At 47.5% G+C, this 27,340-nt stretch overlaps 1 protein-coding gene and 1 long non-coding RNA gene across 3 annotated transcripts; one reads left to right on the forward strand and one right to left on the reverse strand.

Annotated features, from left to right (window-relative positions):
• Positions 1–119: 119 nt before the first annotated feature.
• Positions 120–19,631, reverse strand: ATIC (5-aminoimidazole-4-carboxamide ribonucleotide formyltransferase/IMP cyclohydrolase). Its single transcript, XM_014882000.2, has 16 exons — positions 19,564–19,631; positions 18,963–19,089; positions 17,740–17,816; positions 16,681–16,747; positions 14,276–14,364; positions 12,861–13,012; positions 12,572–12,728; positions 11,222–11,347; positions 11,020–11,127; positions 9,728–9,813; positions 8,592–8,681; positions 7,523–7,651; positions 6,532–6,624; positions 1,742–1,924; positions 755–910; positions 120–427 (listed from the first exon to the last, which is right to left on the reverse strand). Exons 1-16 carry the CDS (start codon positions 19,583–19,585, stop codon positions 308–310), a joined length of 1,782 nt encoding a protein of 593 aa, XP_014737486.1. The 5' UTR covers positions 19,586–19,631; the 3' UTR covers positions 120–307.
• LOC148223137 (uncharacterized) lies at positions 19,433–26,245 on the forward strand. Of its 2 annotated transcripts, XR_015804690.1 has the most exons (5): positions 19,551–19,622; positions 20,058–20,140; positions 21,926–22,027; positions 22,867–23,080; positions 24,156–25,046. It is a non-coding gene; the product is annotated as an uncharacterized LOC148223137 (long non-coding RNA). The 2 variants fall into 2 exon arrangements; XR_015804689.1 differs by lacking the exons at positions 21,926–22,027; positions 22,867–23,080 and having other exon boundaries at positions 19,433–19,622; positions 24,156–26,245.
• The last annotated feature ends 1,095 nt before the right edge of the window (positions 26,246–27,340 follow it).

Here is a 27,340-nt window from a genome sequence, read left to right on the forward strand (position 1 = left end):
CTTTCACACCATTCCACAGGCCATCTAAAGTAGAGTCTGGACCATAAAACCCACCTCAAAAATGAACCTTTTTCCTGAGGACACAGAATCTGGGTGACAGGGACCACACAGACAGCATATAGCTAACAACTGTATGTTTATTTGCAAAAGATTGAATTTCTACACTGGAAGCCAACTTGTACCTGAACACAGGGAAAGGTCTCTTCACAGAGTGAGCAACTCTTGCTAAGCACAGGCTGCAGGAGCCTCCCAGTTACACCAGTGACATTGGGGCCCTGGCTGCTGGTGAGGCAGTGCCAGAGAGGGCTCAGTGGTGGAACAGACGGAGGTTGGTGTGGATGAGGGTGATCCCCAGCTCGTTGCAGGCCTCGATCACGACGTCGTCGGCAGCCGAGCCCGACGGGGCGGCGATGAACTGCACTCCACTCTGCACACACAGGGGGCAGTGCAAGGATCAGAGCATGGAAACACAAAATCCCCTCAGAAGGAGCTGGCATCCCAGTCCCTCATCCACATCCCACTGAACGAAAGCTCCCATCCCCAAAGCTGCTCCTTAAGGGAGCAGGAAGTTCTCTCTTTTAGGAACCCTGAAATGGTCCATGTGAGAGCAGTAACCACCAGGAACATGCTTCCCAGATCTGCTATCCCAGTGCAGGGACTTTGCTCAGCAGTGCACACAAAATGAAAAGTTCAGGCTGCACAGCCATTCATTCCCCTGGAGCCACCCCAACCTCCTGGCCCTCCATGACCTCACCCGCTTGGCTCTGTCCACGTTATCCCTAAAAGGGAAGAAGGCATCAGAGCTGAGGGACACAGCAGACAGCTTGGCAATCCACTGCTTCTTCTCTGCTTCTGTCAGCAGCTTGGGCACCTCTTCAAACATGGCCTGCCACTTCACCAGGTCTTCATCCTGCAGGCACGAGAAGCAGCTCAGCCCCAGAGCACACAGCTCCCCAGGGGGATGAGTGATGGCCTCCCTCTGATCCCAGGCTTTCTGCTCCATGACTCTGCTGCTGGGAATTTCATACCAGGGGGTTTAAAACACACCATCACCAGCAGCTCTTTCTTTTAACTCCTTCCCTCTCCTCACCACAGGACCCTTCCTGTGGTGAGGGATTCCTTCTCTCCCTCCTGAATTCTAAGATGCTCTGCCTGCAATGTGCTGCTCCATAAAAGCCAGCAGGCATCTGGTAGATGACTTAACCCATGACCAAGGGCAGCTCGGTTTATGATTCACCTTCTGAAACAGCAACTGATCCAGTTCTTACCCCTTTAAACAAGCAACTGCTCACAAGGTGATTCACAAGGTCCCTAATCCAGCTCTTGGCTTTTGATACTTAAAAAGGACATACTATTTTGTTATGGCCTGTAACAGGGAGGTCAGAGGGATTCTGAGAATCTCAAGTGCCACACAAACAGCTCTGTGTAAGAAAGTGCCTCTGACAGGGCAGGGAGAACTGGAACATCAGCTGGAGCTTTAACCCATCCTCACTGCTGGGAAGAACCAGGAGCTGAAGCCAAAGCTGCTCACTGAGGCACAGGGCAGGCTCCAGCTCCTGGGGCTATGAGTGCAGTATGGGAGGGGAAAATCAGCACACTTTGCCTTGTGGGATCACCATGCTGGGCCCGGGTTCCCTCAGCTGTTTGGAGTCACCCATGACAAGACACAGCAGGTGCAATCCTGCACAAAGACCTGCTCTGGCAGGAGCTGTGCTGCAGGGGGAGCCCGGGCAGCCCTCACCTCTCCGATGGTGTCGGTGACATACTGATCGATGGCGTTGGAGATCTCGGCCCTCTTCACTCCTGCCTTGAACTTCATGGCCAGCACGCGGGGGTGGTGTCGCAGCCACCAGTTGTTGGCTTTGTCCCCGGCCAGGCGCGTGCAGTGGATCCGGGACTGCTGCCCCGCACCGATCCCGATCACCTGCAGCACAGGGTAACACACACACACAGGGATCAGGGCCATGCTGCATTCCAGCCAGCCTGTCGGGAAACACCTCCCCCAGTTCAGCTGCTCCTCACCCAAGTGGAGAAAGTGTACAGAATTAGTGGGGGAAACTTGGGAAATGTCTGCATTCCTGATCCTATAAATTGTTTATCCTGTCTGCAGTGCTAACTTCTACAGCTGAGTTGACAGTCATGCTCAAAATGTTCTTTCACCCTTCTAAATAACACAAGTCAAACCCTTCACCTCAAGAGAGCAATACAATTATGGCTTCCTGCCTCTTCTGGGAAAGGGCACTTCAGTCAGAGTGCTAATGTCTGAGCCCAGGTCACACACACACCATCATCTCTCTGCTGAGTCAGGCACACACAGCCTAACCACATCAGCTGAGAGGTGCAGGGGATGAGGGGCAGTTTGTCTGGCCAGGCTGACAAGGAATTAAACCCACTGCTCACTCAGGAATGTTGGTCAGTGGCACCCTTACAGATTGTCAAGGCCCTGGAGCTACCACATCTCCTATGCTGCCCTCTGCCAGAATCCAGGCTTTTTGAAATAGCTGCTGCTAACCCTATTTAATAGCACATGTGCTTGATCTCTAATAGATAAGCACAATCCACACAGTGGTTTTATCTCAAGGAAATGAAATTACAGCACTGGCCCAGCTTCTGCAGCCAGAGCCAGCCACCAGGGATGTCAGACTTGGGCTGGTAACTTCTGTCCATCCTGTGGGTCCTGCTTCCTATGGAGAGCTCCTGCCATTTCAATCCAGAGATCTGACAGGAAACAAGTCTCTCCCACCATTTCCTCCCCAGACTGTTCTCCAGGGACACAGTGCTGAGGCTCGAGGTGCTGGCCAGTGCCTCAGAGTTCCCAGCTCAGACTGGGACACATGGTAAAGCCGTAAGTTGCAGGCTGCCCTCAAAGGAATGACTCATTTGTCTTCCCATTCATCAAGACACAGTGACTTCACCTCTTACCAGAACCATAAAACATTCTGCTGGATCCTGGATTCCCCCAAGGAGCAAATGAAAGGCTTAATATAATCTCAGATATAATCTGCTCAGCCATAACTGAAGTCATCAGTGTGTAATAAACCCACAGGGACATTGGTGGGAGCACAAACACTGAACAGATGCAAGGTTTCTTACAGTTCAGTGGCACCTTCCCCTGACAAACACTGCTGATGTCCAACCTCTGCTCTCAACCCACCCACTTCAACTTGCAGGGGACCCTGGACCCCAAAGGAGCTCGACAGCAGCTGCACACTGGTGTGTTATCACTTCCACAGAGGTTTATCCTCCCTCCCTGCACAAAGGACAGGGCTGGCTGTGTCCCACAGGACACCAGAATTGCCACCCTGCCCTTAAGAGTGGGACTAGCAAGGCTAGGCTAAGGCAGGAACTTTTACCTGGGGATGCAGATGTTGAAGAGTACCCCAGACTGACTGACTGCTGCTAGCAGGGGCCAAAATATCATGAAAGAGTCCCAAGTTTCTAATATTTGGGATGTCCTGTGTCCTTTGAGACACCATTCTGGCTGGGAATCTTCATCATGTCCTGGCACTCCTGTGATGGAACAAGGTGCTCTCCTATCTGTCAGCATCCAAGAACCTTTCTAAAAGAGCCTTTTCCTTTCCTCTGTGAACCACTCAAAATATTTCACTGTTTTTGTGACCTAAATTTTGTCAAGAGATGAATAACTGAATTTTGGCCTGTATTCAACAACTCCAAAATGGCAAGGGACTTTGTACTTCAGTTGATCAAAGTGATGCAGCCTGTAAATTCTTCACAAGCATCCCCACATCTACAGAGGTTTATCTCTAACACTGGTTCAAGCTACTGTTTTGCCTTTTTAAAAGCACAGGCTTTGATGGAACACTGGGGAAGATTTCCTCAATCCAGCCTGGAGTTTCTGGTCTAAAGAAGAGAAAGCAGTAGGTTGAGCTTCTGCTTAGTAACACAACCTCTAGACTTGAACCTGCAACTCCCCTCACACTGGCCTGTACCTATTCCCTGCCTTTTTCACTTCATAAAATCCTTCTTCCTACACCTCATCACTCCCTGCCCCACATGGTGCCTTCCCCCCACACAAAAACACAGCCAAAACCTTAAAATCCTCCACAAAGGAGCCATCCCCCCCTTTCTTACACAAAAATTAATTATGTTTCTTTCAGAGCCTAATCTCCTGGGAATCCAAAAGTGCTTAAGCAGAGCCTATGAAGTGTGAGCAGTGAAAGAAGACAGCAGCAGAGGGTGAGTAGGAAAAAACAAATCTATCACTTAATAGAAAAGAAGACTGGGTGAAAATTAAGAATTACTTGACTAAAAACACTTTGGTTCACAGGAGAGTCTAAACACACTCCATAGCTGGAATGCTGTGCAACAGCACAGAGTGGATGAGATGGATAATGCCCAAAGGATTCTTGCAAAATGATCCAGACTGGTCTGGGTTTACTCAGATTTACCCTGGGTAATGAATGAAAACAAAAAATCCTGAAGACACTTGGAAATATAAAATTCTAATAAAGGGCTTGACCATTGGGAAGACAAACAAAACAGTGAAGTCACTGGGAAAGTGTAAGGTAAATGAGCAGGTTTGTTTTATGCCACTGTATAGAGAATAAAGAAAGAATAATTTTAAATTGCTAATTTAAAACATGATGGTGTCATTAAAGCAAGTGTAAATCAACGTGGTACAAGCTGAAAGTCAGCCAGAATAAGTGGAAGTGTTTATTGCAATTAGTGGCAGCTGGCTTCCTGCAAATTTAATGACACTCAGGTCCAGAAATGCTTCCCACTCCACACTTTCCTGGAATGCACTAACACAGCTACCTTGCTGGAGGGGCTGCTCCACTCCTGAACCCAGTGGTGCCACGTTGTTACACATTCTGCATGTCTCACACACCACAGTCTTCCCGGGCATCCCTATCCTTGGGGATGCTGTGAGGCTGAAATAACCCCTGGAAAACCAAAAGCAATGGGGCTGAAAGCAAGCTGGACTTCCCAGGCTTGGCTCGTGTGACCCAAAGCAGGTCAGATCCTGGAAGAACGAAGTGTAGCAACGTGGAATTATTTTCTACATGAAAATAATCTGCAAGCCACCTCTGCAGCCTGGCCAGCTGAATCCCTGCCTGCCCAGGCTGGGAATCCCTGCTCCCTCCTGCCCTCTCTCCCTTCCATATGGTACATCCATTACCACACACACTCTGCAAACATCTGCAGCACTATGCTCAGCCCAGACTTGCAAAAGCACCGGGGAAATGGGAAATTGCTGCTGTGATGAGGGGAAAGGAGCAACGACAATGACACCTTTGTTCTGGGGCTTTGAGATCTAACACTGCTGAGTGCAGAGAATCATCTAAAAGAAAAAAACACCAACACAAAGCAGAATAAAAGACAAATGCTGGCTGTCCAGAGACATTTTCTGAGGAAGCACACAGCACAGGACCCCAGGAGTCCTGTGAGACAGCACTGCAGCGTTTTCAGGCTGTACCAACAACCTGACAAACACTCATCGGTGCCAAGGCAAGGAGTGCACTGCAGCTCAGTCTCTACCTGTAGGGTTCACTCTTTGATCCTTTTGCTGATTTATGATGTACCAAAGCTCAAAAACATTCTCTGTATTTTAATTTTATATTTTTTTTAAGTAATCCAGGCCTACTGAAAAACTTCCATGGAGAGCAAAGAGCCAGCTAAACAGCACCATTACAAGAATGATCTGCTGGGCAACAATACAACTTTAATACATTTACACCAACTTTTAGATAAACTATTTAGGCTGAACACCTGGTGATGACTTGGAAAGAACAGACTTTTTTAAAATTCAAAATTCAAACTGAAAGAGGGGAAGTTTAGGTTAGGTACTAGAAAGAAATTGTTTCATGTGAGGGTGGGGAGGCCCTGGCACAGGGTGCCCAGAGAAGCTGTGGCTGCCCCTGCATCCCTGGAAGTGTTCCAGGCCAGGCTGAACAGGGCTTGGAGCAGCCTGGGATAGGGGAAGGTGTCCCTGCCCATGGCAGGGGGTGGAATGAGATGGGCTTTAAAGTCCTTTCTAGCCCAAAACCACAGTGTGACCATAATCTCAATTACACATTTGATAATGTCCCTATAAATTTCAACATCCATCATCAGCTTATTAAAAAAATATAATCAGGAAGAACAGAAGATTTTTATTGCCCTGGAGGGGTGAAAAAAAGAAAGCATATCCCATCTTTCTATGGAAAAGGTGAAAATAAAGAAGAATTTGGACAGTCAGAATCCAGCTGAAATTACAGCTACTGTAATTTCCTAAGGCTCTACACTGACTACAACACTCCCTGAGAAAAATGATGTGAAAGAACAGAGTAGTTAGAAAGCAATGTCTCAAGGCACAGTGCAGAAGCATATAAGAGCTTTTCCAAGCCCACCAACAAAAGACCCAGCCCTGCCATTAGCACGAAAAAACTCCAGCAAGGTTTTGAAGCAGCCTTGAGAAACAACTGTGCAGGGCAGCTCCTCTGGCCCTGCTCAGCAGCTCCCTGTGTGCTGCAGCGTTTTCCAGGCTGCCTGGGAGCAGTGGGGTGGGAAAGCCCTGCTGCAGTTCCCCACCTGGCCATCCTTGGCATAGCAGACCGAGTTGGACTGGGTGTACTTGACAGCGATGCTGGCCACGATCAGGTCTCGCACAGCAGCCTCGGGCAGCTGGAACAGAGCAGCAGTGTCAACACCACCCTGACAGGTACTCATGTACACCCCCAGCCATCACAGTTACTGAATCACACACAGGGAAAACGGGGCAGCTAGAAACACCCTGAGTGCTTCAATTACCAGCAAATTTTGTTTAGATTAAAACCCGTAAATGATTGGTTTGGCAGCTGATCTCCCAGCTCTCAGGGGTAAACTCAATCTCAGCAAGTTCCATCACTGGCCTTAAGCCTGAAAATCCCTCTGCATTTACTGTCCTCAGATGTGCTCATAGGCAGAAACCAGGACCACAATAATTAGAACAGCTCCCAATATCTATATTATTTTTAAGTTCCATTCCTAATTTATGAAAACAGTTTTTATTACCTCAATATCTGAGCCCATGACTTATCATGTGTTCATTAATGTCTGTTTTTTTAATGAGAACGAGATCAGAGACAAAGAAAGCACTGAAAACTTTCTGGTGATGTGGGCTCAAATAGCTGAGCAATAGCAGCCAGGCCACAGTTTATACAACAGCATGCACACAGAAGGGTGATGTAAACAATGAGTCAGATGTGAGGGATCCTTAGCACATGGCTGTCTCACCACAACACATTGCATAAGGTAGCTTCTTGTTTACAAAGAGCATTTACAAATATTGTGGTAGTCTGAGATAATGGGAAAGGTCCAGCTTCTCTTAATTATCCAAGGAATCAGAACAAAGGAAAGCCATCTTGATTTACCCAAGCATATTAGGTCCAGAAATTCTGCTCCATTGTTTGGTAAGAGCCAGTTAAACCTCATTAAAATATTTTAGGAGCTCTTAAAATTGCCCAGTGGTAAATTCCTTGATGCAGGCCCAGCAGTTCATTCACTCCACGTGTCTTTAAGCTCACTTATGTCCCACACTCACGTTTTTATTCTTGGTGACAATGTTCTTGAACAGTGACCGGTCAATGACTGCGTTGTTCCTCTTCTGCATCAGGTTCAGGCCATAGAGGGTTCGGACCTCCAGGTCATCAGGCTCATAGTGGGGATCCATCTGAAAGCCAAAACCAGGCCAGTAAAACACTTCTAGACCAAAACCTACAATCCTCCAGTTTCCACAAAATGGGGAAAAATATGCAGACACACATACAGAGCCTTCCAGAGAAAGGCAGGAATATCTGGAGCTGCTTCCCACATGCCTCAAGCTACAACTCCCAGCCCTCTGTGGCATTCAAGGGAATAGTGAACGTGATTCTTTCCAGAGCTGCACTCTTGGGGCACATCTCCATCCAAGCTGGAAGCACAATTAATTGATACCAGCACAGGGATCAGGTTAACTGGAACTGACACTGCACTCACGTCCATCTGTGCATGGCCTTACTCAGAATTTTGGGAGCTCTAGCTGAGGTTTCAGACAGGAAACAACCCAGACTAAGGTGACCAGCTCTAAATACATGCTTTATGTGCTTTTCCTAATCCACTGAAGTGTTTTAGACCAACTTTCCTTAGCATTGCTCTGCATTCAGCCCTGAGGATACAGGCTTCACCAATATGACCTCATCCTTGCAAAGTTAATTGAATTCCAGGAGGCAATCAGCTGCCAAGACTGTCTGCAATTTCATTCTTTCTTGCCTGAAGCTCCTGAGCCATCTTCTCCAGTTCCCCTGGCAGCTACAGTACAATTGCAACTTCAGCTAAGCCTTGGATTTTCTTTTTGTGATGCTGCAGTGACGTTCGCTGCTCATCTGTCTCTCGGAGGCTGCAGAAATAGGATCTGACAGCAATCTGTGATCCAAGAGTCAGGTTCAGCAAAACTGGGTGATTTTGGAGTCCCAACAAACACTGCAGGAACTAGGAAGGCAACCTGACACTGACTTGACCACGTAATATTACTATTCCTTGACAAGTATGCTGCAGCATGTGAAGGTGCATCATTTCAGGCCCAAAATGTCTGTGCTTCCAGCTTCATCCCTGACTGGAGCAGGGGTACAAACCTGGAGAACGCAGTAAGCACCATTCTTCTTTTTGGAAAGAATTTTCAGAGCTTCTTCCTCATAGCCAGGAGCCACCACACCATCAGACACCTGTGACACACAGAGATTTCAGCTTCCACAGGAGAAAACTGAAAGCTCCACCAGCCATTTCCTGCACTGAAGACACACCTCTCTTGGGGTCTGTCTGTATCCTACAGCAGCAAAAGCACTGTTACAGTATGGGTTTCAGTCCAGGCACCAAAAACCAGCAGAGCATTGGGAGCTCTTGGCAGAAGTTAGTAAAAAGCATCCCACATCCCTCTAATCAGAATGGAACTAATAACTAATATCCTCCTCCAGGGGGAAACAGCTTGACCATGACATCCCCACTTCTCAGCCCTAACAGTAAACGTGGCTTAAAATCCAATACATCCTTATTTCAATACTGATACTCCTGAGGAGGCAAAAACCCTGGAAAAAGAGCTGTTAAGAGCATGGAAACTGAGAGTTTACATTCATCAGTGCCATGAAGAGATACACAACTTTCACATTTGTGCCTTACAGTGTGGGTCAAGTTTTTTTCATTTTCAGCAGCACTGCACTAAATGTTACCCTCGCAAACCAGCTGAACATGCTCTTCCATTTGTTTGGCATCATACAATCACAGAATGGTTTGGTTTGGAAAAAAACACCTCACTGCATCCTCCTGTTGTAGACAAGCACACCTCCCACTACATCAAGTTGCTCCAAACCTAAAAGATTCTGTGATTCTAAGGAAAAAGCACAGACTGAGAAGTGGCAGGTAGCAACCTATTTCCAAATTCCTGCCTTGGGCAAGGGGCTGGCCATCAGCATTCCAGGAGCTTAACCAGGGCTCCTTTCCAGAGGTCTGCAATCATCTTGTGGAAAGCAGCATTACCAGCTCTGTTATTTCACAGGCTCCAGCACATAGCTAGGTGTTAATTGGTAGGAAAAAAAAATGCATCAAAAGACTGGTGTAAATTCTGCACTCCAGATCAGAAGATTACACAAATGGCCCAGTAAAAGTCTTCCTGGTAAAATGGGTCAATCTCCAACAAATAGGCTGTTACAAACCAATGGCTGCATCTGAAATGATTCTCCTTGATACCTTGGAATGATCTGCTGCTGTCACTAACCTCTCTGGAGATGATCTTGGCAGTAGGCACATCACAGATGTCAGACAGGGCAATGAAGTCACCAAAAGAGGACATCCGATCAGCACCTGAAAAAATCCTGATTTTACTCATTTATCAAACTACAGCATAGACAGAGAAAACTCTTCACTCCTACAGTCCAGTCAATTACTATGAGAGCTAAGAATAATCCCACAGCAAAAATAACCAAAAAGGAGGCCATAAAAGCAACAAGGATGAAAAATCCTACCTCAAACACATGGACCTTTATATATTCCCATAGTTCAGATATTCTTCCTTCTTCACTGCCTCTGTCAAAACTCTAACTCTGTAATGACTACCTCCAGCACTGCAAGCAGCTCAGCTGTGACCCTTGGTGGCAAGAGGACAAGGAGAGGCAAGGATCACACAGAAAGATTTTAGATGGGAGACAGTTGGAAAAAGAGGAAAGCTTTTAGATGGTTATGATCCCACCTGGCTTTTCCTGCAAGAAAGCAGACCTAGAAATATAGCAACTTTTTTCCTTTTGTTTTAAAATCAGTATTTTCTATTTAATGGCATAGCTAAGGTGAAATCAATTCCCATTACAAGTGCTCCACTATTCAGCAAGGTAAATTCTTCTGTCCCTGCCATTCTAGGGGTTTATTTCTCCAGTAATCATGCAATGGTTTTGTGAGAGCAACATTCAAAGGTAGTCTGTGAAGAATGAACCCAAGCCAATGTGCTCCTCATCAAGTCTGCCTTGTTTTTTGTCATTTGTGCAGATTTTCTAGGAATGCCATGGAAAATGAGACATGTAGCAAAGTATCTCAGCAAAGCAGAGGAAGCTTTGTTTTTTTTAGCTTTTTGTGAGCTCTGCAGTACAAAAGCTTTAAAAAAATCCCCATCAAATACCAGACAGAAACATCTCTACAACATCTCTACTCAAATATTCCTGAGCACCCCAATGCTGAGTGTGCTGCCAGCACTGCTGTTTATCCAGATCCTTTAGTCAAAGTACCATATATATATATATATGTGTGCGTGTGTATGTACAAATTTAAATTTAAAAATGTATCATCTTACAGGTCTTCTATATTCACCAAGGCCAGAATCCAAAGTGGTTTTAGCTTTTTGAACAGTATACAAGGGCTGCTCTCTTGGAAAGCAATCAGGAAGATCCTCATGGAGAAAACCCCTCTGGAGGAGCAGTGTGGTGCAAAGGGAAGAGCAGGGGAACAGCTGAGGATGCAGCTCAGGTGCTGAGCCCCGAGCTCAGCTCTTTGGTTATTTGCTGGCTTATTTGGAGCCCTCACCTCTGCTCCGGGCGTAGGCAGAGGCCAAGGGCGTCAGGGTCTTGTGGAAGTCGTGCACCATGCACACTTGGGCCTCCTCCTCGCTGAGCGGCACTCCAACAGCAGCACCTAGCGGGAAACACGAGCCAGGCCACTCCAGCTGCCGCTGCGTGCCCCGGGACCGGCCCACACGGCCGGGGATGGGCAGCGCGTCCCGCCCTACCTGCGGGACTGACGTGCTTGAAGGAGGCCGCGGCCGGAATGCCCAGCGCCTGCTTGAGCTCCTTCACCAGCTGCCAGGCATTGAGGGCGTCGCAGAGGTTGATGAAGCCGGGAGAGCCGTTCACCACTGCAAACACAGCACACGGACACGTTACAGCAGGCAAACCCCTGTGCCTGCAGAGCCAGCACAAAGGATTTCTCCCACAAAGCACTCCAGTCACGACAAACTGCTCTTGTGCAACGACCCTGGCTCCTCAGCAACTGGGGGAGTGCCCAGAAATCCACACCAAGAGTAAAGGCCATTTAAAAGTCTGGTCTCAAAACCTCTTGCTCAGGCCCTGAAAGAAGAACTGCTTGTACTGACATGGCACCTCTGTGAGCATGGCTCCTCCTCTCTCTGGACGAGAAAACAGCATTTAAACAATAAGCTACATCCAGAAGGAGTGAGTATAGCCACTCCACACCACACCACACACAGCCACACCATAGCACTGTTCTGCTGCCATACTGGGAGGCAGACTAGCAAGCAATCAACCTCCAGTGCAGGAATGGAAAAGCTTCTAAAAGGTCCCAAAGTTGAAAAGGAGAAAATGCTGCAACACAAAGCTTCACTGCTTATTCAGCAGGACAATGTCTGCACACATTGAGAGCAGTCTCAAGAACAAAAGCAGCCAGACTTTCCTTCCAAAACATGGGTTTCCCTCACTACAGCAACGCTGTGGCAAGTAGCACACCCTTTAAAATGGCAGAGACACACCAGACCTGTCCCAAATTTGCAAGTGAGGATAGTATCCCTTCCTGCCATCGCCATCAACAGAAGCAGTATTCTACAAACCCAAAGTAATAACCCTCTGCTCAAATCCATCAAAGAAAGAAAAAAAAAAAAAGAACAAAACCAACTCAGACCCAGAGAAAAACAGCTTGGTTTCTAGGCAGAGTAAATAGTGACACACAAAAAAAATGGGGAAGATACTAAACAAAGAAAATTGCAACTAGAAAAGCATCTTAAAAGTATGATGAGGATTTTCTTTGCAGAATCTGGATCTAATGTCAAGCAGAAAGTACACTACATAAATCTGTTCAAAGCATCTTGGACACACAATCCTATAGCAACAGAGAGCAGAGCTTCAGCTGGTCTTGTGGGGCTCAACAGAGCAGCTTTCCTGTCTCACACAGCTCAACTTTTAACTGCAAAGTTAGTGCCACTCATAACAAAGCAGCTGTGAAGACACTGCTGGCCATCCCCTGGACTAAGGTACAAGACAGTATTTCAGTTTCAAAGACATGTCCAACCACCTCCATTCCCAGCTATCCCAGAGCTCCCTCTTGGCCAGCCCAGCCGAGGCCTCACCTGTCAGGGGCAGTTTGGGTCTCGTGGTGTAGAGCTGTGCAGGACTCTGGTGAGGATTCATGCCGTACCTCAGGGGCAGCTGTGACACTCCCTTGCTGTACTCCTTCCTAAAGTAGTCAGAGATGGCTGCATCATACTGAGCAGTGTGGGTGAAGGCCTGGGGACACAATGGGGGACACCTGTCAACTCAGAAATATCAACTTCCAGAGGATTTGGGGCTCAAAGAGGTGAAGAACCTCTTTAAACACGAGCCTAGCCCAGCCCTTCACGGCAGGAAGACGTGACCAACCTTGAGAGCCAGCAGTCGCCGGGTTTCCATGGCAGTGTCTTTGTCCCTTGATGCTGCCATCTCTTTAGCTACTGCAGCGTAGTCTGCAGGGTCACACACCACTGTCACACGGGCGTGGTTCTTGGCAGCCGCCCGCAGCAACGCCACTCCCCCTGCAAGAGAGGGGCACAGGCATGGAGCACTTCCCTTCTGGATACAGCACAATCAGAGGCAGGGCTGAGGCCAGGAAGGGATGTGCACCATGGATCCTTTGTGCCAGACAAATGTGTCCCCTCCCTCCAGCACAGAGAGGGGTGAGAGTGCTCTTCAAAATGCTCAAGGCTGGTGAGTTTGACTCAAATCTCATTGGGCTTGGCGGACCCAGGCAGAGTTGCAGGGGCGAAGGAACAGGATGAGAACTGGGACAAGATTGTTTTCCAACAGCACAGCCACATCCCAAAGAAGATGGCTGTCCCCACACATGGCTTAACCACCATCCTCTGCACACTGGGTCTGCAGGAAGATTTGCTTTCACGCTGCCACACAACAGAGGTTCCCAAACGTCTCTGCAAATAATAATGAATCTTGCCCAGGTCCTCTGTGTGAGATAAAATGCCACGCTTCTCCCTTCAGTCTGACTGCACTACAATTGCAACTCTTTAAATCATACAAGATACTAGGCTGCTGCAAAGGAAAAGTAGAGGCTGGCATTGCTTCATGCAGAGCAAGTATTACTCCATAAAACATTTAATAGAGAGCTCTGCTGGGCATCATTTGGACTAAACTACTGCAAGAAAATCCAATCCCAATCCAACCACATGGCACAGAACTGTGCCTGTGCTGTTCACAGGCTGCCAAGCAGAGATGCTGCAGTGAAGGCACTGCAAGCCTTTGGGGGGTTAATAACTAGCAGCAAGAGAAAACATGCTAATGCAGGTGTCCATGCTTCCCAGCTCAGGTCCTGAGTACTCTACCACATATTCAGACCAACCCCTTTCCTTCTGATAGCTTCCTGCAGTGAAGTTCTCACCCGTCCTCAGAGCACTTCCAGTGGTTCAGCTCTGCCCTCCAAAGCTCATGTTTTTTTAAATTTCTATTACTGTCAGGCTGCAAAAGAGGTTGTCTGCTCGCCATGTTTCAGCAGGAAGCATGGTCCACCTGGCATTTCCTAGGATGGCCTCCAGGCTCCTTCTTTAGGGCAGTGCATGACTTGCCCCCCATGCAGCATGCCTTGCCAGCCTGTTATTGCCATTTTAATTGCTTAAAAGCAACAAGGCTTACCCAACTATGCCTTCAGCCTGCTCCTTGTAGCTCCCGAGCTCTTGAGCAGACTTCCTTTAGAGGTGTGCAAAGACCACCAAACAAAAAGAGAAGAACTGAGACCACTCAGAAGCACAGTCTGTCTGAAAAGCAGATTTGCTCTCCCTTCAACTTACCAATATCAATCTTTTCCACTGCATCCTGTACAGTCACATCAGGAGAAGACACGGTCTTCACAAAGGGGTACAGGTTGCACACTACAACTCTGAGAATTGAGGGGGAAAACTGGGTTATTCAGCAAGAAATAGAAGTGCCAAAATGGGCTTGGCAAGCACAAGATAGCACCCGTGATTTTATGGTCTTGTCTCTCAGATCAGGGACCAGCATAAAATCCTGTAGCCAAGAGTGGTGCTCAGCCCAAGGGCAAGTGATGGCACAGTGCATTATGACACTCAGCTGAACTCTGTGTATCAAACAATGTCAGAACCACAGTTTACAGCAACCACATTAAAGGAAGAGCTTCTTTAAACACACGTGCCTGAATATAAGTGTTCAGTGATTTAGGTGCACAACCTGAGCCGTTTCAAAGGACTTCAAAGTGGGCACTCAGCAATACTGAAAATGGGCATCCACCAACTCTCAAAAGAGAGCAGGCACCCAAGAAAGGTCCATTCCAACAAAGTACAGTCAATCTAATTTTTAACAACTTTTCCAAGAGCAGAAAATGACCTACATGTCACCTTCTGGACTTTCAAAATACCAACGATATAAGAAACCTGAGTGTGCAGCCCAAATGCCATAAAGCCTCTGTAGCACATGAAAGTGGGGGAGAAAATCGAGTTTTCCCTCTCAAGCTAAGACTAGACCTTACTGGAATTAGTTTTTCCATCTGATCTAGAAGCAGGTCTGTATTCCAGCAAGTATGATGTAATAACTTGCCTGTCCCATCCTACCAGAGCCACAGGAATTGTAGTGAAAGGAGGGATTTGTTCTGACCTTCACAGACAGGGTTTTTAATCCAAGAGAATTAATTCACTCTCTTGATCTGAGTACATGAAGGTATTGAACTCCAAGGCATGCTCACTATGGCACAGAACTGCTGTGAGGAGTGCCCTTGTGTCCAACTTATAATATTCCTTTGTTCCCACTCCATGTGAACTCCAGCAGAAGGGATGATAAGCTTCCAGTATGGCTTTCAGAACCCTTCGTGTCTCTAAATTTCCTACAATGTTTTTTACTGTCTCTTCTGTTTCTAATGCCCCCTTCCCCCTGATCCATTCATGCTCCTGACCTGTTGCAAACCATCAAGAACCAGTGGACTTTAACACTGCTAATGCTTTTATCTGTGCAAACCAAGACAATCAGTATCAGGCTTTCCTCCATTGACTCGGATATGCAAATTTTATGCAACTATGCAAAGATAGTCCTGCTGAGGATCAGCTACTTCTGCTTTTTGCAAGAGAACCTGAATCCAAATTACCAGTCTGGATGCAAGTGCACCATAAGTTACTGATGTAAGGGCACATTATTCCCCCTGCAATTCAGCAGAGCCTGCTTTATAATATGCAGCATGCTCTGAAGAGCCACCACTGCTGAGCCATCTAAGAGGATTCCTGTGGTTTTAAATTTCAGGTTTTCAAATTCAGCCCAGAAATCCATCCATCAGTTTCTAAAGGCAATTTTAAAACTCCAGATGCATTCTGGCCCACAGTCATACTGTACCTCCCACCCTGGCTACACCTGCAATTTGCTATGTCCAGCTCAGCCATTTGTTTCTGAACCAGGAGCTACTCCCTGATGTACAACTGATTATTCACAAGCAGCAGTTGGATGTTAACACCAGTTAGTTACATACAGCCCTCAACTGCCCTGTGTGAGTGAAATAAGTAAACACATTCTAACAAAAACTGAAAGTAACTCCCACACTTTGGTACATTAGTGCACAAACTTTGTTATTACTTTGTTGCTTCAGCTTCTGGATGCAGCTTGGGATGCTCCCAAGACGGCTCTCAAAGTTTAAGCTTTCTGTCTCTTATCTGTGTGTGTTTTCTGTCTGAACAAACTCTGTGTTCCTGACCCATTTTCCATGTCTATTCTTTATTTATGTGTTGAAACTCAGTAAACATTATGCAAATTTCAAAGGGTATATTTACTAAGCAAGCATTTCAAAATCGGGAATTGCCTTCTGATCAGACACGTGGAACCAACCTGAGGGAAGATGAGGCAGCTTCAAAAGTACTGAACTCAACTCTGCAGCACGTGTAAGTGGCCCTACACTGACTGTGTGTAACGTGCCAAAATTCCCAGGGAACCAGAAGAAATGCAGACCTCTGAGTTCCCTGTGGATACCACAATGCAACTTTCTTGTTTTAGTTTTCTCTCATTACAAGTGGAAAAGAGGCACCTGTAGAAAACTGTATTTTAAATACACAGTATGTCCTGCCAGGGTAAAGAAAGAAGGCTGCAGATCTGCTGGTATGTAGAGGTCACAATCCCTACTGTTCCCCTTCCTAGGTGTTGACTGGGCTCTGCTGTTGGTTTTTGATTACTGATAGATTGCATCACGTCCCCCAACATTTACCTGACAAGGCTGAAATCCTGTTTCTTCATATCAGCATTATCCTCCGGAATATTGCGAGCCAAGATGCCTAGTTACAAAAACAGTGCATTTTCATTTAAAAAAACAACTAAATCACCAACAAGTTTTTAATTCAACATCTCCCTTCACACTGTGCTTTTGTCCTCAGAGCTTTTGTATCTTAACTTTTTCATTTTATTTCAGACAGCACCCTCTGCTCCTTTATTCCACTTTACAGAGTCTTTGGCTGTTCAAAGTCCAGGCTAACAGATGTTCTTCCCCCAGTGTTAAATCCTAGAGTATTCCAAACCCTGACCAGCAACCTCAACAATGTACTTTCTCAGCACTTGGCTGCTACTCTTGAAACACTGAAACCATCATCAAGGACTTCATGGAAAAGAAAAAAGGGCACCTGCCCTATGAGACAAGGGGAGCAAGAGAGAATGAGCAGTGCAGGTGGCTGGGTCTAGGAACTCAGAGAAACATGAGGGCGCCAGGCTGGCACAGTGTGAGGAACAGCAGAGAGGGTTCGGGGTCACAGGAGATTGTCTCCAGCCCTCACGTACGATGGGCAACAGCTTCCACTTGAGGTACCTCAAGCACAGCAACAGGAGATGAAAGAGCAGATGGATAAATGTGCAGGCAGCCCAGCTATCAGAGATCCTCCCTGCTGAAGAGGAGTCAGAGAACATCAGAGCACACAGAAATCACCCCTAAAGCCTCCACTGTTGTGTTCCTTGTGCTGCACACCAGACCCACCCACAGGTTAAACTCTGGCCTGCAACTGACTCTGCAAAGGCATTTTTAGAGAAGCTCTGTTACTTATAGCCCCGGGAGAGAGCTCTGCTAACTGCAGAGATGCCAGCATAGCAACAAGGAGGTCATTCAGCCACCCTGCACTTCTCCACCCCATGGCTTTTCACCTCTCCTTCTGTTCCTGGAGCCAATCTGTTCTCATTACTGGGTTCTTCCACACAACCCTTAAAAAAGGCATCTGCCAACCCCTCCTTTCCACCCTCCCTGCCCTCTTTTAGACTGAAAGATGTGTTAGCAGGAACATACCAGCATGGACTGCAGGATGAAGGGTTTTCACACGCCCACCCAGCATCTCAGGGAAGCCAGTCAGGTCCGAAACATCTCTGCCCAAGAAGAAAGCAGCACAGTAACAGATGTACCACACTGACTTTATCGACAGGCTGAATGACTCAAACCAAAGAAAGTGCACAGATTTCACTACAAAACCCCACTATGTCACAGGGACAACAACTGCTTTTCCCATGAATGGAAATAGAATTCATGGGTCACACCCTACTAAGCAGTACAGTTATTTCTTGAATACACTGGAATAACAAAAATAAGCAAACCCAAGTAAAAATGGTTTATAGAGAGAATGGAAGGCTTTTCCTCCCAGCTTAGCTTCACTACTCCTTGTGACTGTTTAGGGTGGTAATAACAATGATGAGGGAAGGGGAAATGTGAGCATCCTTTGCTCCAGGCTTCACTGGCAGCATAGCCAAGGAAATAAGGTGGAGAGACACAACCAAGTGCTGGGTAACAGTGAGCTCTGGGGGTGATGTAGATTTGTGCTGGTATGTGCCAGGGGCCAACCACTGCATTCATGAGGAGCAAAAACAGAGTCACAGTCACCTGCCGTGCCAAGTAATCGACTTTTTTTTCATCACTACACCGAAACCCATCTTTATTTGGCCAGAGCTAGTTTTTTAAATAAGAGCATGGGAGAAACTAGAATAAATTTCCCTGGAATAATGGGCTAAAACACCCAGTGACAGCACATGACCTTTTTCCAACAATGGATGCACAACACTTAAAGGCTCCATCTGCATTAAATAATTGTGCTGGGGAAATTATTTGTGACCAGTGAACTCCAGCGAGCTTGAACATGTTCCTAACACATCAGTGCTGTCCCAGAGCAGGCAAAGATCAGCTTTCACCTGGCTGTGCGGAGCAGCACTCAGGGCAGATACGAACATCACGGTAACAGACTGTCCCATGGAAATACAGCTGGCTCAAGGCAGACAAGGAAGCCAAACAAAAAGCTCCAACACCTCCCCTCACAGCAATGCTTCTCAGCCAACAAAAAGCTTCTGAAGACAAAAAGGTTATGAAGTTTGCTTTGGGGCAGGGCTTTTTTTGGATTTTCTTTTAAGGGAAGACTTACTTTCAGACCAGTTTTCACTCACTTTCGTTCACAGAGAGAACAATTTAAGTAACCTCAGGGCCCAAGAGAGCCTTTTTGGTGGTGATGTACAGGGAAGTGTATGTACCTGACAGGCAAGCCAGCATCCCTGAGGGACTTGGCCGTTCCTCCGGAGGCAATTAAACCCAGCCCAAGCGCATTGAGGCTCCTCGCGAATTCCACCAGGTTGGTCTTGTCAGAGACGCTGAGTAAAGCTGGCAGGCGGGAAGAGCACGAACGTTTGGGTTTTAACAGCGGGAACAGAGGAAACGACGCGATTAAGCGAGTGAAGCTTTGATAAGTTGCGGAGTTTTGGAGTGTTTGTGATATCGGCGGAGGGGACCACTACAACCTCGCGGTTCTCCTCAGGGGAAGCCGCCCCTCAGGAGAAGCCGCTCCTCAGGCGAGGTCGCCCCTCAGGGGAAGCCGCCCCTCAGGGCACCCATCCCGGGCCCGATCCCCTCGGAGCCTTCCCGCTCCGGGAACACGGAGCACGGGCCCGGGGGAACACAAACACGGCCTGCCCGCCCCCGGCCTCCCGCGCGGGAACCAGCGCTAAGGCGCCTTCCGGGGCCGCCCTGCCCGCTGAGGCGAAGCGGCGGCCATTGAGGGCATGGCGGCAGGGCAGCCCCCCCCAGGCGTCAGGGACACCCTCCCCGCGGCCATGGCCCGCCCCGCGTTAGCGTTACCGAGCTGCTGCCGCGCGGCCATGGCGCCGTCGGTGCGTGCAGGAGGGCGCGGAGGCAAGGCAAGGAAAGGACGAGCGGCGGCGGCCCGGCGGGATTTGGGCGCACGGGGGCGGGAGGCGGAGGGGGCGGCCCGGGCTGGGCGGGGAATGGAGCGGGGCGGCGGTGGCGGGCACGTGGATTTCGGGACACACGCGTGGCCTGGAGGATGAGGATGCCCTGGAGGGTGGGGATGCCCGGGTATTCCTGCTTTACATGGGCTCGGTACATGTGTGGGCACGGCATGGGTGCACCAAACATACAGAGACACACACACAGACACGTATGTATGTGTGAGTGGACGTGAACCCACACAGAGGTACATGTATGTGCACACACACACACATATACAAGATTTTCGGTGGTGTTTCAGTACACAGGTGAAAAATGAGGTGCAGATGAGGCAATACCTCATAGCAGTGGAAAGCAATGCAGTAAGGACCATTAATTTCTTCCAGGAGTACTAACAGGAGTTTCATCCATGGAAAGTCCTCTCACAAGAGCTTCCACACGGGCAAAACACTAATTTACCAAGTCTGAGGTAAAAAAATCATTTGCAAGCAATAAAATGATGCTTTATTTATGTTTTAATTAAGGGGAGCTCTCAGGGAGAGCTTTTCTTCCTCTGTAGGCCTCCAGATTTCCTGGTACCCTGTGGTTCACAGATAACACTTGATAACGTGACAACTTGAACACGTTGGCTTTAACTGGTTAAAATCTGTGCAGTGCCCCTGTATACCTCAGCAGGGCTCAGCTGCAGCACTGGGACAGCAGTGCTTTGCAAGTAGAATGCCCTGCAGTTAATTTGCAGCACAAGCCCTGGCCCCACCTGGTAATACTGAATCAGCAATAATGTCAGCACAGGCAGGCCCCCGAGGCATCCCTGCCTACTTCTGTCAGGTTTTCATCGGCCACACAGGTGCTCACGGTACACCTGCAGCTCCCAGAGCGCTCAGAATGCATTAGGCTCTCCACTCGCATTAAAAAAAGGAATAAATGGAAGTTTTTACCTCTTGCAGGCAAAAAGGTGGGAAGTGCAAGTGCAGCTGGAAGGCCCGGACACTTGGCACTTTTGATTTGTGAGTCTCTGAGCTTGGGCAGTATTGTCTGTGTGAGGAAGAGTCAAGCCAGAAATACCAAACCTACTGAATAAACCCAGTGTGTGTATTACTCTCAGTAGCAGCTAGTGACAAGCAGTAATAAATTACTGCTCAGGAGGGTGGCTGGGGCCAAATGAAAATATACTGTTAAGTGGTGCATGAGCAGTATCATTATGAAAATACACACCTTGGAGAGAATAAAAGTTGTGCAAAGTGTACAGCTGAGGTGGGCTTTGGTGATGATTAATGTATGAGCAAATGAACAATTTGACAGAGCACTGCATTTTTATCCAATGTTGGAGAGAGACTTTGTATTCCAGCAGTGTGGAATACTGTGTATTCCTGTCAGCCTGTGCACAAGGACACAGATGCTGCTGCCTTCAGACAAACAGGGGAGGGATGTTATCAGGGTCAATAATGGCGTTGGCTCTGTTGCCTGTCCAGCAGTTCGTTGTCCCTTGGCACCTGAGGTGAGGTTTCTGTTTGTGCAGGAGTGGCAGGGGGTGGTTTTGGCTTAATCCCTGCCCCAGCACAGGAAGGACATGGAGCTGTTGGAGCCAGTTCAGAGGAGGTCACCAACATGATGAGAGGGATGGAGCACCTTTGCTGTGAGGAAAGGCTAGGAGAATTGGGATTGTTCACCCTGGAGAAGAGAAGGCTTTGGGGTGACCGAATTGTAGCCTGAAGGAGCTCACAAGAGACATGGAGAGAGACTCTTTGAAGGGCCCTGAGGTGACTGGACAACAGGAGATGGGGTCGGACTAAAAGAGAGCAGGGTTAGATCGGATACTGGGAAAAAAATTCTTCCTTGTGAGGGTGGTGATGCCCTGGCACAGGGTGCCCAGAGAAGCTGTGGCTGCCCCTGGATCCCTGGAAGTGTCCAAGGCCAGGTTGGACAGAGCTTGGAGCGACCTGGGATAGTGGGAGGTGTCCCTGTTCATGGCAGGGGTTTGGAACAGGATGATCATAAGGTCCTTTCCAACCCAAACCATTCTGTGATTCTGCATCTGAGAAGGGACATCTGGCTGTGTGCTAGAGGAGTGTCTGGATTTGGATGTGATTGATATGTCCTGGTTTGGGGATGGTTTTTGCAGGGAAATTAGACAGTGTGCCTCCCCAGAGACTTAGTTTTGCTTTATAGAGCTTAATTTTAATTGGCTTTGGTGATGTTTAAAGGATATTCAAATATCTTGTGCTCTGCTCATGTCCCATCATTTATTCAATAGGAATGAGGTCTCCTTGGAGCTTTTTCCTGGTGTTTGAAAGCGTTACAGAGCTCGTCCTGAGCCAAGAATGCAGTAACATCATATTGGAAATAATGGGAAGAGGTAAATGCTAGAATTACAAATACCACATTAAGGTTATTTCTAAATCATACTAGGGCCTACATCCAAGAAAGAAAAATCAGGCTTAATAAGCACTGTGCTCTGCTGTGTTAATAAGGAGAAGTAAAAAGAGGAAGAAGCTGAATAGAGGCATACAAAAGGTATGGTGTTGCTGGTGTTAGGACAATACCCTAGATTCCCTTCTCTTTAGGCTGTAGGGAGCAAGAGATGCTTTTCATCTTAGCTCTGAGTCTCTGCTGTGAGTCTGTTTTCTATTGTTGGGGTTTTTTTCACCCAGCAGACCAAGAAGAGTGTAGAAAAACAGGTCAGTTTGGCTGTTGATTAATTCGTTAGGGTAGGAAGCAAACAATGTAGGATTCTCCAACTACCTGGAGCTGCCTGTGGGCTAGCAGAGGGTGGACAGGGAAGACCCAACCAAAAAATAGGAGTCCATTCAAAGTGGATGTCCATGGCTGGCCTCGTTTGGGCTTTCAGAGATGAAGTGTCACAAGTGGTGAGCATTACACCAGTGGTCTGATCTGGGTCTGTCTTACCCCAAGAAAGGAAGTCTCATAATCACCAGGCTCCTTTGGAAAGATGTCATTGTGGGCATCTCTGCCTGTATAAACACAGTCCTCAGCTTTGAAAGGTCCCATCATACCAAGCTTATCTTCCTTAAGCAGGCCCTGCTTTCATTTACATCCCTCCCCACACCTTTCCTCAACAGCCCCTTGCCTCTGCTGTGCTCTGTGTATGCCCTCAAGCAAAGATTGTGGTATTCAGCATGATGTAAGACAAATACATCTCAGTCCTACTCAAACTCCTGTTTTCTTCCCTGGCAGTTATTTAAGTGGGAAGCAAAGAAGTTCTGATATCTGCTATCTCCCTTGAGGATGCTGTTTGCCAGGCACTGGGCCTCAGTTCTTCCAGTCTCCCAAGGACCTGTGCCTTGCAAGCACTCATCTGTGCCCCTTACTCAGTATTATGGGATTGCCTACCACAAAAGTCTCCTGGAGGCTTCAAGTGCCCTGTCTCAGATGCTGCACAACAGTAGAGGTGAGAGTGGAATTGAATCCAGGCTGCTTCTCAAGGGTTACTGCTATATGCAGGCTTCTGGTTTGTCTGCCTTTTGCTCTCAGGGTTCATGAAAACTGCAGGGTAAAATCTTCTTGGTGTATTCCAGGAGAATAAAAAGCTGCTAAGTGTTGCTCTGTTGAACCTTGCTCAAGAGCTGCATCACACTGTCTGTGCCACTCACTATGAGTTAACTGTGGGGTAGCTTCAGCACTGAGCTGATGAACAGGCTGGCCAGGAGTGTTCCACAATAACAGAGAGGCTCAAGAGCCCTGATGCATTTTGAGAGGTTTTTTTCGGCCCTTATCAGCTTGGAGCAGCTTTTGTTTTACTGTGTTCCTCGGAGGTCCCAGTTAAATCACATCCATGGCGTGCCTGCTGTCAGCTGTCACTGTAAATCCCTGCTCAGGGTCCCATGGAGCTGCTGAGGTGACAGTGAGCCTTTAGCTGAAGTTCAGAGACACCAAAGAGCCCTGCACATTTAATTTGACCTGGGGTGTGAAGGTTACATCCCCTTTTCACTCACCAACACCAGTGGTCGGTTTTCCCAAACCTGTGATATCAATGTCTAATGCTTTTCCTGCAAAAGAACCAATTTCCTTGTAATAGAATAAATATTGCAGATTTCAGCCTGAGTTATTCTCCTAATGCTCTGGGTTATGAATGAGACCCAAAGGTGCATAAACTGAAGGACGATTTATTTTCTGAATGCTCCCATTCCTTTCCTCCCAGAGGCTGGTTCCTATCGAAGCATAGAAGGAAAAATATTACCGAAAAAGTAAGAAATAGTTTCTCTTGTTGGCGACTCAGTGCCTATTCTGTGATCTGAACCCCACATGTAGGCTGTGCCTGAACAGGTGTTTGCAATTGCAAATATGGAGTTTACAGTAAAAAATCATAATTCTATCCACTTTGAGGTTCCTTGCCTTGTCAGGCTATTTGTGTGAAAGGAAGAATTCCCAGAGAAAAGGAGAAAATATTTTGTTTGGGTATTTTTGGTGTAGGTGCAAAGAAACAACTTTATCCACAAATAACAGGCTACTTTACTTTTTCACAGCACCATGGGATCCCAGAATGGTTTGGAAGGGACCTCAAAGCTCATCTCATCCCACCCCCTGCTATGGGCAGGGACACCTTCCACTATCCCAGCTTGCTCCAAGCCCCCTCCTGCAGACCTTGAACACTTCCAGGGATCCAGGGGCAGCCACAGCTTCTGTGGGAAATTGAAATCACGGATTCATCGGTGTCTCGCTTTGCCCCCAGCTCTTTGGACACCAGTGTTTGTGTCCCTGGGTGAGAGGGACTGCTGTCCTGCCGGGATCCCGCCGGGATGCTGCCAAATGCGCAGGGAAGCGGCTCCCACTAGAGCGCGCTAGGACAGCTGAAATGGAGCTGGTTTTCTGCTGCCATCAGGGTGGAACCAGCAGAGATGCCTCTGTAAGGAACGGCACTTTGGTTTTTCAGCAGGGATGCTGGCTAAGTTCCCCATCTTTTGAGTACAGTTTCCCTGGATGAGTGTGCAGCAAAGCCGGCTGTAGCTGCCTTAGAGCACTGAGGTTTGGGCTGGGACACGTGCTGGCAAAAACCTGTTGGAAGACTGTTGTTGGACAGAGTGCAGGGAGAAGCTTTGTCCTCCATCCCTGTCTCATCTCACAGTCCCTTTGTCTGCTGCTCTGTGAGGCAGAGGAAATGGATATATGTGCAATATTTGGACATAGGCAGGAGTCCACCTCGAAGTCCCGTTGTTGGTCTGCCGTTGTCATTTGTGCATTTTGAAACTACCCCTAACAAACTTGCCCGTCTTCACAAGAGAATTTCCTGCCTCCACCCAGGCTCTTAGACCCCTGTCTGCTACCCTCCTTTGCTTCATGTTTACTTAATTAGCCAGCTGGAGCATAATTCCTTTCATGATCTACGGACTAATACATAAAGATGACAGTGACATGAATCTTGGCTTAGGTTTCAATTTGCATGTTAATTCATTGTGGTTCCCCAGATAGCTGGAATTTGCTCCAACAGGATCTGGGAGATGATGAAATGGGCGGAGTGTTCTCCTGTGTGTCCCAGCGAGAGCCTGGAGCGATAGGTGACATAGTTTTACTGTCCACCAGGCACCATCTCTTGTAGATCTACAGCAAAAAGCAAAGCAAAGGTGAAAAGCGAAGCAAAAATCCTAAATGAGGAGTTTTTCTTAGTACAAAATGCAAACAGAGTCATGGCTCTGGTAGTTGAGCAGCATCTGGAAATCGGTGAAGCCTGGTGAGAGAGCCTGCAGCAGATTAAGAAGGAACAGAATGATTTTGCATAGCAATTCAGCCCCAGTCATCCCTGGTTCACAAAACCCTTGACACACTGGTCTAGAGAAGAGAGAGACTCCAGGCAGGGAGGAAACAGTGATTTCCCTGAGTGGGAGACAAGCCCATGTTGGCTGTGGAGGCTTTAGGCACAAACCCCATCACTCTATGGGACTCATGTTTCTGTGTGACATCCAGGAGCTGGCTTAGAGGGAAGGAAATGCTGCGAGCCTGTGTGCAGTTCCAGCACTCAGGGGGACCACGGGAACACTGTCAGGCACACAGGAGACTGACAGCAAACACAGGCAGAGCTGCCATTTTCCTGAAATGCCTGAAAACCCAGCGGCTTGCCAAAGGTGGCACTCCTGGAAAGACAGCCATAGGTGGTTATTTATCTGTTACATTAGAGCTAACTGAGCTCCAGACCCCTGAGAGTCAGAATCCAGGATAAAAACAGGGCTTGCCGCAAGACCCTGTGAGCTGAATAGAAATCATGGCTAAATAGGAGGATGGGAAGAGACACAGAGTTGTGTGAAGAGGCATGGCCAGCATCACACAGCAGGCAGTGCCACAGCCAGCCAGGCTTGGAGCAGTCTCTAGCTGGCAGATGGGGTTAGTTGCAGCAAATCATCCATTTTCAGATTTTGCTGATTTTACACAGTCTAATTTTAATAACAGAAGAAAAGAGTGAGACATTTTTTCATAAATTACTTGTTCCTTTCCTTTTTTTTTCCTCCCGAGTAACTACACTAGGTAACTGTATTTTGGCCTTAGAAACATGGATAGCATTCTAATGAAGCATTGTGGGGACAAATAATTGAAAATAAATGTTGTCTCCTCTCTGTGTTCAAAACTCAATGGCTTTGGATTCTCCAGGAGTTTCCTGTGCTTTCTGAAAATTCTGTTATCTTGTATGCCCTGCATTCATAATCACTTGTAGCTCCTTTTTCTGTTTTGACCTTCCTTGCTCAGAGTCTCGAGTCACAACAGGACAAATTCTGGCTTTTCAAAATCATCTTCCTGATGCTTTATGGCTAGAAAAATAAGAGGTTTTGTCCCCTCAGAAAACATTGTTAAATCAAGCCTTTTAAATTTTCATCTCAATTAAAACCAAGTTTTTCAGCTTTTCATTAAAAACCAAGTATTTGAAGTTGTTCAGGAGGCCTTAAAATGAACACTTCCAGGTTCTTAAGAATAAATACTGTCATTTTCCAGACACTACTTTTCAGGAAAGTAGGATTTAATCATATAGCTTCTGTTCCGTTCATATTTTGAGCTAGCTTAGTACAGCTCTTTGGGAAATGGGAAATGCAAGTTATGATAAGCCTGTGTAAATTCAGTGAGGGGTATTGGTGTTTCCCTGCATGAAAAAACGGGGGGAAAACCTGCTCACAGTTAAAAATCTCATAGTGAAAAGCCCTGAGCAGGACTGACTTCCATCAATCCTGGACACAGAGCAGGATTTGTGCATGTGGCAAATCCACCTGGAAGCAGCAGGGAGCCTTCAAGGTGGGGATGGCAAACACCACCCCTCATTAGGCAGAGCTGAGGCAGGTACTAATTAACCTGGAGCTGCAGTGGTGCTGCTCATGCCTCATGTCCTGATGATTCCTGGCTCTCCTGGGGTGAGGGCAGGAGCAGTGTTGGCTCTGTTTGGTGCAGCTTTCCTCCACCTTTTCCTCCACCTTTTCCTCCCCATCTCTATGCATTTCAGGCATGGAAACTGTGTCCCTGTGCCTATCTGTGCTCAGTGGCTCTGGAGCCACTGGAGCTTTAATTGTGTGGAGTTGTTTTCCTGAGCTAAATGAGCAGGCACATGGGGGTGACAATTTCAGCCCTGTAGGAGTTTGGTGGTAAAAACTGAGCCTGAGACTCAGGCCAAGGCAGCAGAGCCAGAGGGAGTTTAATGGGACTTCCTGCAAAACACAGCTACAGACTTTCAATTGAC

This window comes from Sturnus vulgaris, chromosome 7 (assembly GCF_052056855.1).
Source record: "Sturnus vulgaris isolate bStuVul1 chromosome 7, bStuVul1.hap1, whole genome shotgun sequence".
In the NCBI taxonomy this organism is placed as follows: domain Eukaryota; kingdom Metazoa; phylum Chordata; class Aves; order Passeriformes; family Sturnidae; genus Sturnus; species Sturnus vulgaris.